Source organism: Notothenia rossii (genome assembly GCF_949606895.1).
Source record: "Notothenia rossii genome assembly, chromosome: 5".
NCBI classification, from domain to species: Eukaryota; Metazoa; Chordata; class Actinopteri; order Perciformes; family Nototheniidae; genus Notothenia; species Notothenia rossii.
In genome coordinates, this window is record NC_136903.1 from 14,443,941 (window position 1) to 14,456,810 (window position 12,870).

At 39.9% G+C, this 12,870-nt stretch overlaps 1 protein-coding gene across 1 annotated transcript; it reads right to left on the minus strand.

The window, feature by feature from the left end:
• Window positions 1–1,449: 1,449 nt before the first annotated feature.
• Window positions 1,450–12,051, minus strand: LOC307039888 (transcription factor 12-like). The gene is made up of 13 exons (XM_079682324.1): window positions 11,869–12,051; window positions 9,341–9,443; window positions 8,391–8,530; window positions 8,187–8,310; window positions 8,026–8,096; window positions 7,556–7,646; window positions 7,370–7,443; window positions 6,233–6,409; window positions 5,493–5,604; window positions 5,247–5,373; window positions 3,652–3,881; window positions 2,572–2,749; window positions 1,450–2,378 (listed from the first exon to the last, which is right to left on the minus strand). The coding sequence occupies exons 1-12, from the start codon at window positions 11,935–11,937 to the stop codon at window positions 2,607–2,609; spliced, it is 1,461 nt and encodes a 486-aa protein (XP_079538450.1). The 5' UTR covers window positions 11,938–12,051; the 3' UTR covers window positions 1,450–2,378; window positions 2,572–2,606.
• Window positions 12,052–12,870: the final 819 nt, after the last annotated feature.

The following is a 12,870-nucleotide window of genomic DNA, read 5'->3' on the forward strand; positions in this document are numbered from 1 at the left end:
GATCAACTCTGTGTGATTTTCTTATTTATGAAGAAGAGCCTACAACATGAACTATTATGTCATTACTTTGATAACTTTTTTTTGTTTACTTTCCTACTATTAACCATCTCACAAGTGACCCTTTGAAGCGTCTTGACCTCTGGAAAGCGGTAAATCCCAATATAAAAATGACCACAACCACCTAATAATTAAATACATTATACTTTTTAGTCATTGCATTTGGAAGATAATATGCAAGTTCTGTTCATTAAGTAAACATTTGGATGCAGGACTTTTATTGAAATGGCATAGGCTATGTTAGATAACTAATTTGATTACTGCAAATACTGACTCGTTGTGAGAGTAACTGGGCAGGTATATATATATATATATATATATATATATATATATATATATATATATATATATATATATATATATATAATATTCATACACTAAATATTAAAATATGATCTCATGTTCATTGTTTAGAGTTATTCTAAGGTTTACTCATTGGGAACTCACAGAAAGATCACACTGTTGAGAGGTCCGCCTGTTTAACAGATGAAGCCTCATGAGATGAACCCTTTTGAGAACCGCTGGAAAGCTTCAAAGCTTCATAATGCTTCGTCTCGCCATCACTAGCACAAATGCCAGCATTAGGCACTACCAAAAACAGGGGTGTGATAGTGAGACGGTTTTTCATAAAATATTGAAACACAAGTTAGACATAAATAAACATGAAATTAAAATACTTCACATCGATTAATCGACGTATTTATGAATAATACATTGAAAACTAAAACAAAGATACCAAATATACATTTAACATTTATTTATCACCACCCTACTCAAACTTCTTGGTGTAACCCTCCCGGAACCACAAAGAGGTGTTTAATGCCCGGGGACTTTTTTTAAACGCACACCCTGGGATGATAGGAGAGCATGCAGGAGAGCACAGGTAAACGTTTATAATATGATACGCTGTTTATATATCTGTAACTTTACAAAAACGCTAGCAAACCAGCATTGAGGTCACTTATTTTTGTTTGTACACATGTTATTTATCGGAAATATTGCCCCACCAATTGCACCATAAAAGGCGACAGGTGTAGTGTATTAGTTGGCGCTGTCACCGTTTCTCCACCCGGCATCTGGAATAAACAGGTGCTCAGATTGCCTGCAGATATTACACCATGCAAAACATATATTTAATTAATGAGCCTTTTTTCCTTTGTAAAACTTGTCACAAAGCCTCACTGTGCACAACCTAATATGCATTGCAAAGAATGCTACGCCAATAAAGACGCCTTTCACAAACGTAATGGACACTCATTTGGCCTCAAATGAATTATATCTTCTTGTATTTGAATGTTCACTTAATAGTAATACAAGTTGTAGTACTTTAAATACAGTAGGTGTATGTGTCAAGTTTGAGTAAAATATATAAAAGAACACACTGAAAAACTATTTGAAAAGACACATTTATTGCTACATTATCATTTGACACATGCCTGTTGGCTACTTAAACTGTACATGTCATGATGGAAATAATTTCAGATTATTTTTAATTATTATTTGTTTAGAAGTTTGATATGCAAACAAGACATCAATTATTATTTTACACTGTATTGCTCAGAGCATGGAATATGGCTACATCTATTAAAACAACACAAAAAGGTTTTCATATGTAAAAGTAAATGGAGACATTATGAAATGCACAATATGTGTATAAAAGATAAGTTACATAACTTATAAAAAAATCAATATTCTAGTAAAAACTCAAACATGCAAAGAGCTTTGACTAAGTCTGAAGAGCGAGATATACTCTGAGAAGACAAAGTCCATTTTCCACCTCTGTCTCGTTAAGTGTGATCCTGTTAACAGTGCTATTACATAAATGTGTGAAATGTGTACAAATAACAGATGATGCCGACCTGTCAAAGAACATTTTGGGAGGTCTGTTCATTCATAGAATGGTCAAACTCCTTCGCACACATGCACACACTAAACAACAGCTCACACACTCTCACACACACCACAGGAACAATTGAAATCCGATGTCTGAACAAAAATATGGGAATGTCTGAGCTCGGTGGAAATCACGAGTGTACGTGGTTAATAGTGATACACTGAAAAGATCAATGAGAAACATATCTGGCTCCTCCAAAAATCAAAACTGCAGATGACACTCGTCACTACTGGGTTTCATCCTTTCAGATATATTCAAAACAGACGGATAACCAATAAATATATAAAATATGTACAAAACATCGGCAGTTTACAATGCATTTGTCTGTTACAAGTTAAGTGTAGGCACAAAGTTAGAAGTCCGGTTGGGAAGCAAGTAGATGATTGTTCAAACGGAGAGGGCTTCCTGGTTGCTCTTCGATCAGCATCTGGACATCAAACACACAGATGATAGCTAAATTAGACCTTCTATGGAAATATTATTAATGTCAAGTTTGTAAACAGGGTTGGTAGCATTACAACATTTTTTACAAAAAATAACAATACAGTCACTGTCTGCTAAAAAATATACAATGTCTTTATCACATATGTGTAACGGCTGTTGAAGTTAATGTTACTTACTTTATGCTGTATTTGATTCAGTTATTATCAGATGCTCAGAGGTGGCCCATGGGGTTTGATGGGTCTGCCAGACTGGGATGGAAAGCGAGATGCATGGACTGTTGATCCGCCATGGCTGCAGACGCCTTCTCTTCCTCTCTCCTCCGCAGACACGCTGCCTTCGGGTTCAGGTTCCTCTCTGTGGGATTCAACAACTATGGGTAAGCGTTTGAGTAAAGAAGTAAAGAAGCTAAAAACATGTGGTAGAACAAGGATGTTATTCATTGCCATCCAATGTGAAATGCGAGTTCAGTTTATTTTGAAAAAAACAACTGTATTCTACTTTGGCTGTTATGGGCTTATGGTTAAGTGTGCTGCTGTAATAGTGGCTTTAAAGCTGTTCTTATCAACATTTGTATATTAACAATCAATTTAACTTTGTTTACTGTACATTATGTTATTTGTAGTCAAAAACCCACAGGCAGTTTTCACCAGACTGCTATTCTTCTCAACTAATGATGAGCGTTTTAGCATCTTTCAGCTATTGTTTTGATTTGACGGTTTGCAACCTCAATGTTTTGGTCTTATCAGCTTTCATCGGTGTAGTTTTCAACTGCAGCAGCTGGCAGCTGTTTTGACCCTTCGTTGCACTTCCTGCCTAGAACCAAAGAGGTGAGACTAGCTGGTGATATACACTAAAGGAGCATTTAGCTGCTCGAGATATTTCCCTTAGGAGTTGGAGGGCACCAAAAAAGAGCTAAAAATAGAGTGAATATTAGGCTCATTATCATCAGGTTGACAGAAACATGACTCCAAATAAATCATAATATTGCGCTATGTCTGCTAATTGTGTAAAAAAACAACTTTTTTACCTCCAAGTGGATAAAAAAACAATAAAATAATGCATGTTCAAATTGAAAACATAAAAATGTGTGTTAGTAGATATAAGATATTTACCCCGGATAAACTGTTTACATCTTTAGAGTCTGTAATCAACTGATTCATCTCCTACGCTAACTCCAAACCTCTTGTTGTATGTTAGGTCTCACTCTCCGTTATTTATTTTACTTAAAACCATTCCACCTTTAAGGATGCGCTGACCTCTGACTTGTTGTTCCAGGCTGAGGATCACAGACACGGCCTGGTGCAGCACCAGCAGCTTGGTCTGTGGCTTCTCGCTCTTCAGGTGCAGCTGAACCATGTGACCCAGCTCCTTGAAGGCCTCGTTGATGTCCCGCACACGCAGGCGCTCACGGGAGTTGTTGGACATCCTCCTGTCGCGCTCACGTTCGGCCTTCTGCTCCGGGGTCAGATTCTCATCCTCATCGATACTGCAACGTCAATGAGAGAGAAAGAAATGCTGGTAAGAGTTCTGTATCAAGTTATTGTCTAAATCTTTAAAAGGCCTTTTTATGTTTTGATACTGATATTCACACATCAGTTGAGTTATACTGTGGGTGTGTCTGCCCTCTGCTGGTCACTGGGCTGACATGTTATTGGGTCTGCTGAGGTTATTTGATTCATCCTCTGTTCTGTGGAAGCCATTCCATACTATATTGAGAATCCCTTTCCAATCAATAACCCCTGATCAAGAGCTGCAATTTAATCACAATTGAATAACTGTTTTTGTTACAATCATAGTCTCATTGATTGTGAAGAAAACAGAACAAAACGTCCAATAACATTTTTATTTGCTGGAGGATTGCCCACATACGTCAACTTCAATTTCCCCGAACTAGATTTTAGATCTAAATAAAAAGAAAACACACACTCAAGAGCTGATGTCATGAAGAGGGTTGTCCTGAAGTGACCGCTGAAACTAGAGACACCAGGACATACTGTACCCTCAAATTAATCTGTGACATTTTCAGGAAGTACAGTCTACTTTTAAATCTCTGGCTCATGTAAAACCAAACCAAGTTAGTGAATTTAATTGCAGAACTAAACGTTTAATAAATGTATTGAGGAAAAAAATTCCAAACTTTGTGGGGATTTAAGTATTTGCTGTCTTTCTGTTTTATATTTTCAATACATTTGATTTCATGATGTCACTTATCATATAATGGTCTGATAACAAAAGAAAATACATGTAGTAGTTGCATCCTTAGTTACAAATAATAATACAAACTATATGGAGCAAAATAACTAAGCTTATGTTGTATTTAACCCCTAATGGTGATTGGCTACTGAAGAACGTGGAAGGAATCTATAAAAAGATTTATTTTGGCATCGCTTGTCTACTTCTTTCATAACCCTACCACCTTAATACAACTTTCAGTGTCTTTCACATTCACTGAAAGTCCTGGCAGCTCCTCTTTTTTTCTCCCTTAACTTAATGCAACATGAAAAAGAAATATGAGGCAGAGTTAAATAGGCTGGCCTGGACGCAGCTGCCCTCCACAGCAGGGGTTCCCCAGTGTTTTCAATTAGTGAAACCAAACGGTAAGAACACTCTAATACTTGCCTCTGAGGGAGGGACTTTCTTTAAATCTGCTGTAATGCTTTACTGTCACAAAACCCATTGTTTTTCAAACCCATTGTTTTTCAAACCAATTGTTTTTTTTCAGTGCAGATTTTAAATCATGCAGTCATTTTAAACCAGTAAGCCATACTAAGCAGCTGGTTTCAAACACAAAACTAGTTTTTCTGAATGGGTGAACGCTGTTTTTTGTTCATACTAAGCAGATAAGTGTTACCTGGTATCTCCTTGTGTTTTGTTTTTGCTCTCCTCATCTGATCTCTGGCTGTCGGAGCTTTGACTGTGGTTAGTGTGGTTCATCTCTTCTCGTTCCCTGCTCTCCATCTTCAGCTCCAGATTACTTCCTGTGGCACGTCACAAAAAAAAAAAAAATGGTATATTAAAACTGTGAAATCTACTCAGTCCTAATAGCTCATGGGTTCAAAAGTTCAGATGTGAAATACACAAGTGCATCAGCCTCTACCTGTACTTTGCATGTCATTTATTGTGGCCCTCTGTCTGACTGGGTACGGGTGGCCATTTTGTGTGCGGCTCTGGAAGGCTGGGTGGTTGTTGTTCATATTGACAGCTTCAACCTTTAAGGATCATAAAGAAAGGGGAGAGATAAGAGCTTTATTCATGTGTCCATAGCCTCAGTCACATACAGTATACAACTTGTACATCCAACCAATGACAAATAAGTAACACAACCAACATCTGCCTCCGACGTAACACCGGGTAGATCTCTTGCTCTACAGAATTAAATTAATCTCAGACAATCTTAATCCTGCTATATACTCCCTGCATATAACACTAAAACAGATACATCATTTGAAAAAATAAAAGTGAGAGAATGTAATGCCCCCTCCCCCCAAAGGATTAGACTAAAAAGCCCTTTCCCCTGCATATACTCCACTCCAGCTGGGCCAAAATCCCCTGGTCTGCTGAAAGGGAAACATCCTGGAATGGGAATTGCACGATGAAGGCGTCCCCCACCACCCACAGTGGAATTAAAATCTGCACATACTGTACCGTCGCCATACAAGAGCTATACATATACCACTCTCCATTGTGCTCAGTTTCCTTTTTCAAAGACAACAACTCGTACATGGGGAAAACATGCAGACATAGCGAGTGGAACATTCCAACACATACACAAAACATGGAATTTCCATACACACTGCCATGTCCCTCCCTAAATATTTAAAGGAAATGGATGTTTACCATGGCTGGAGTGTGGCAGGTAAGCGGCAGGGGGCCGGCAGATCCCAGGAGGCCTTGCAGGTTCTGGTTCAGCAGGCCGTGGATGTCTGCAGGCAGGCCGGCCGTGGGGCCCACAGCGTGGTTCCTCAGGACGTGGATCACATCGTCCAGTCTGTCCAGCCGGTCCTCCACCTGAGACTACGCACACCAAGAGAGGAGAAGTTATTTATGTGACATTGTATACATTTTTCTCAAAAAACCTGCAGTTTTTCAGTTTAATTGTGTCAAGAACAGTCATGTCAAGTAACATAAAAGTTGAATTGGAAGTAGAACGGCACTTGTAAGGCTAAGACCTCTGCTAAGGCCTAATGCTCTCCCGCAATGTTAAAAAAAAGTAAAAGATAATGTCTGTATCTGCCTCATGATTTGGGTCTGCTTCTAAACATATTGGGTTCATCATTGGCCCATGCTACACCTGTCCACCACTTTAATGAAAATCCTGCTTATGTACAGACAGAATTTTTTTTAAATATAACCTCTATGGAGGATGTAATAATATATACCTTAAATAAATTGTTTAATATTGTTTAGGATCTACTGTAATAAACGTCCTGCAGGAGAGATAGCTGACAAATATACACCACTCTCATATCTGTGTGTTAGATATAAAGCCAAGGCAAGCAGTTATATAGCTTGACTCTATTGGCTCTATTTCTTGGCCCGCTGACCTCCTGCTGTCTTGTCGTGACCTTGAGGTTGCCAGGCCTGGCAAAAAAATCCTGTAAAACCACAACTTCCGTTTTTAAAAAAAAACAACCTTTAAAACCTATAACCTTCGGACATAGCTAGGCTAGCTGTTTTGCCCAATTTCCAGTCCTTGTGTTAAGCAATCTATTGTCATTATTATTAAAATAAATTGTATTAGTATCACCATCATTTTTTGGTTATATTTCATAATGGCCCTTTCAGGTGTTCGCACAAACATTTGATATTTTTCAAATTTTTAATATCTGTTTTTATTGTTGAATATTTGTTTGAATATACTTAACATGAAAAATATCTTAGGAACTGCATATTAAATATATTCTCCTTTTCTTTTAATTTACATCTATATAACACAATCATTTCAACGTCATGTGATATAAATCAGGTCTTTACCAATGATATAAGGGAAGACTCGTAGTGTGGTGAGACTGGTGCTTGGGCTGCACTCCGGGACCACATGTTGGTATCTGAGAGGAAGAAAATAACCCAATAAGGCCGTGAAAAGACAGAAAACTGCAGAATATAAATAACATTTCCCTTTGAGGAGCCGCTACAGCAGCTTGTGTTCCTCCAGTTTACCTGCAGGTTCAGTTGCATTCGGGGACGGAGACCTGACTGGTGTGGACGAGCTGGAGGGGAAGTTGCTGCTGGTGTGATCGGGGGAATAAATCTGGCAGCAGACATGGGGCGAGAGAAGGGTGGGGGGAGGAGGGGGAGGAAGGCATGGATCATTTTAAAAGCACACCTTGTCATTTCTGCGTAGGGTTTTACAGCCGCTGCCTCAGCCTTTGGAGCAGGCTCGTAACCTGAACTAAACTCATCAATTCTGGTCATTTTACTAGTTGGCAGCCAATAAAAAGTCCAGCAGCACGAGAGTGGCCTTTCGTTAATACGCACTAGTCTGCTCCAGGCAGGGACAAACCCCTATTTTCCTTTTGCATTATGCCGCTGTGGCTCTCAGGGCTCGGTTTTATGCGCTGGTCTGACTGTTTGAACATAACACGGCATAGATGAGCCGCTCTAATAGGATTGAGGTGGTGCATACTTACAGAGGCCAGAGCTTTGCCCAGTGTATCGCCTGTCTGTGATCCTCCTGACACATGTCCCTTGCTTCCTGAGACTGAAAAGAATAATAATATTAAATATTAAAACAATTAGCAGACAAACCAGAGCTGACATGAGGTGCGGGTTAATTCCTCCATTTCCTCACCTGTTGAATTGTCTGAGTTGTTGATTGTCGGAGTGTGTGATGCTGTGTTGTTGCGGTGAAAGGTGGACATTGGAGGGAGACCCCTGTTCATGTCGGCAGCCACCACTGAGTGTGGAGAGTAGTCCTGAACAGTAAACACACATCATAATTAGCACGGGATGCTGTGCTGTCAGACAGCCTATAGGTGCAGGATGTGAGTCTCACCAGGTGACTGTGCTGCACCGGCTGCAGGCTGCTGTATCCCCCCGCCTGGGTCTGGTGGGCTGCTCCCAGAGCACCTTCATAGCCCTGCTGGTTCAGCCCATTTACAGCATTCCAGATGTCGGGCGAATTGCTTGTCCCCTCTAAAATGAATAACAATATGTTATAGCCTGCACTGGAGCGGCATCTCAAACAGCCAGTCGAGGCATTAAGCTGTACAGCGGCCTCCACGGAAACTATAAAGCCCTGTCAGTCTGGCAATGGCTGGATAATGTTATTTTATAACAAACTATGTCTGAGCTCTGAGAATCATGGGAAACACCTATTTGTTTTTAATGGTTCATGAAACATAATATTGGAGTCTTAAGGTTCAGTAAGATTTTTTGTGGTTTCCTTACCTAAATATATATTACATATGACTATTTTCAATATCAAAAGTTTTCCTGTTTTACTAAATGTATCTTACCTTTATTGTTATTCTATATGTCACTGCTGTTGGTATTACTTATTATACAGAACATTTTATATGTATTACTCTAATGTTTTTATTCTAATCTCTAGCACAAGAATGTATTTCTTATCTTATCTTCAGTATCATATCTACTAAAGCCCAGAATGTAAAAACCACTTAAGCTATGTGTGTTTTTATGTTACTTAAAGTGAACCATATTTCTCTGACGTGCTTGGAAAGGGACGGGTTAGCAGAGAGCTATTGGATGTATAGGAGTAACATTATGTACAAACATTCATGTTCTAAGAATGAACTCTAATTACTTTGTTGATTCTTTGCATTTTGATATAGCACAATTATAAGGTCAATATTTGTATCATATTGGTTCTAACTATACTACAAGAAGAAATGGTTTTAGTGAATGCTGAACCTCAGCTGAATTTTCTAATCGCAGTGATTGCTGCTGGAATAATCATTATTATTCAGGATTGTGTGCGCTCACCAAAGAAGGTGCTTGCGAACACATTGTTGTGGGCCTTGGAGGATGGATGAAAAGATGAGTTCTGGTTGATGTCGTCGTCATTATTGGGAGACTGCCCATAAACCTAGGAAGAAAAGCGTGTTTAAGGCATTGTCGACTCTGACGTGCAACATGATTTTACACAAACAATGATATTCTATTTGTCTTTAACACTGAAACCAATCTTGCTGTCACAAACGGCCTAATACTGTGAGTACGAGCTGAAGCAACAGTATTATAAAGCAAAGCAGAGAGGATGATGCACACTTAGAGCTATTGCGATAATCCATAAGCTGCAGATCCATGCACCTCCTCATCCGGATTTAGGAACCATTCACCATGAGAAATCCCTGTCCTAATCATGATCAGGTTCGACTGGCTGCAGAAGACCGGGATACAATTCCCTCTCAAATAATTACAGGCCTGTACATACTATGTCCTCTGAAAGAAACAAACACAGAACCCTAATGATCCCCTTTTGTAGGAAACAAAACATTGCAAATGTTGATAACAGATTTAAGAATTGAACTGAAGATACCTCTGGTTAATGTTTTTCTTTCAGTTCTAAAGACTACAAACTGCACATATGCGCCTGAAACACACCAACACATGCTCACTCACTCAAACCAACCAAGAGGTCTGGGCTGCACCTGCACCTCCCCTGGTTGCTTTGATGTGCCCCAGGAAATGAAAATAAACCTCCCTGCACAGCATCAATGGGGTGTCAGTTACCCGGGCGACAAGTTCTGTAAAGCAGGCTATTAAAGACTCTCTTGAGTATGCTTCTGCAAGCACACTCACAGGCTCACACACACACAAAGACACATGGTCTTAAGCACACACACACACACACACACACACACACACACACACACACACACACACACACACACACACACACACACACACACACACACACATAGCCGTGACCCTGGCTGGCATGAGTCCCATGGTGATTGTGGGCTTGGCCAAACAGAGGAGCCCCTGCCGACACTGGGCCCGTCTGAGCCGCCATGGGCAGCATATGGCGCAGGATAAAGCCAATTGTCCTCCTTACCATCAGCATAGCAGGCGACCCGTTAATAATGGTCACACCCCCCGCCCCAGTACGCCCTCTGTGGCCCCCACTGCAGAGGGGCCGTCACCATGGCATCCTCTTTTAGCATAGCATTGATTTAGGAACCATCAATCACTGCATCACAAATGATAAGGGACCTTTCTTCAACCAAAAAACACAACTAAGAGAGAATTTAAATAACGTAAAACCTTCATACTTGCTTGACCTCATATCATTTTAAACACAAGTAAATGTTATCATTTAGATTGTATTCATAACATTTCTAAAGTAATTTTAATCTAAAAGATATGTTACACAAACAACAAAAAGCCACACTATTTCCCATTGTGAAGGCACACAGCTTTACTCTGCTGGATGAGTGAAATATCAACTTGCTATTCAGGGCCTATGCTGTGCCCCACCATGGCCAACTCCAGCCACATGCAACCAATTTTCTGCCTCTGTGATCCACGATGTCTGGATATGGTTAGTCTCACAGAGATCAAAGCTGCCTTTGATAATGGCAGCAGCGGTGGAGGGACTGCTCCAACATAGCGGGGTTAAATCAAATAGAAAAAGCAGCAATCTGCTTCATGTCAAGATGTTTTCTGCTGCTAGGCTTGACTACACGGTGCTCAGTGAACAGGAAGCATGAGGTCTCAACCTGGCATTTTAACACGAGATTGTTAAAACCACAAGTGAATGAGGTGTTAGTGGATGCTAACATTAATTCAGATGCTGTGCAGTTGTTATAAGTTGTGTGATTTTGTAGGTAATCATTATTTTGTTCGTTGATTGTCATAAAAAAGGCCTTTCTATGCAAATTTGGTTTGAATGTGTTAATGGGGAAAACAAACAAACATACAGGCAGACAAACAAATGACCAGTAAGCATCTCACAGAGATTTCATTTTACCTTATGTTTCACAAAGTTCTTTCAAAAAGTGTCAACTAATTAAGTTTGAACAAGAATAAGCTTTATACTGTACCTTTTACACAATTCTTCAGGGAAGTGACAATGACACAACACATTAAAACCTCTCCACCTCGGTTTCTCCATCACACACAGACACACACATACACACAGACACACACAGTCACACACATGCAAACCAGCCACATGAAACAACTTAACATCCCATCAAATGTTCTGAACAGAGTAGGAAGCATCCCCACCAACTACAGAGCCAGTGCCTCACTAAAAGAGGATCAGACTTTTACATAGCTTCCACATGAATACATTTCCTTTTGATACAAAATGAAGTTGTCAGGGAGATAGAACACACTCTTCAAACACTATCAACAAATAAAACGTTTTTCATAGTGCAAGTCGACAAACAAGCAGAACATCTGAGAACACAATACAAAAGTGCAACAGCATCCTCACCAAACACACTGACAAATACATGAAATACATCACCAAGAAAATATAAATATATAAGAAATGTACTCACCGGTTTCATGTTGTAGCAATACATCAGGGAGTTGTTGCCTGTGCCTGAGACAGGATGAGCACAGTACATAACTCCGTCAGATTCAGTGCAACACTCTCATACAATCCACTAGCAGCTCCTCTGTCCGTGTCTTTACTCATGTGTGTGTAGTCCACATGCACTCCTTCCCCTAACCTACCCCTGCTGGTCATGCAGCTACCCGCAGACAACTTATGCAAATAAGGGCCGGACCATTCCAGACGGCAGAGAGGGGTGGCCCAGGGTTGATGCTATTACTGTACTACAAGCCTGGACTAGAATATTCTAAGCTGTCTTTTTGTATGTATTCAAAGAAAAGTATTAGAATAAACAAAGTCAGGTTGTTTTGTTACGTTTGATGTCTGTTTTTAATTAAAGAGGCTGTTTCGCAAAACTGCATCATGAAAAATAATCAGGGAATTCCCCACCCACCAACACCTTGATCACACCAGAGAAATTAAAACAGGGGGGTGAGGGTCCACTAACAGTGTCGTTTATGCATTTTGTTGTTTAAATGTCATCCTCTTCTATGACATCCTACGTTGGTGTACAATCATATGCAGGCAAATTCAGAATGACGGCATACATGCAGATAATCACGTGTAAGCCAGGTAGATGTTTCCAGTAAACAGAAGCCTCCACACTCCTGTCTGACCTACTTGTACAAATAGATCCCGATCTTCAGTTTGTAATCACGTGTGGCTTTGTGAGCTTCTCCAGCGGCTGGGATAAAAGTTATTTATACAGCAGCCTGTCTGGGTGACCTGGTACTGAAAACACTTCCTGTGTGAGGTAAATCCACTGCTTGAAACTGACAGTGACCTACTGCATGTGCAAACAAACAGCTCAGATATTTTAGGGTACTTGCTTTAGAAAACTCTCACTGTCAACTTGTGAGCCAATCCTCATACCCTATACTGTCGGGGTACCTTTAACTTTTCCTGTTTATTTTTGCACATTTCTGCACAATGTTAACTCTTTTAA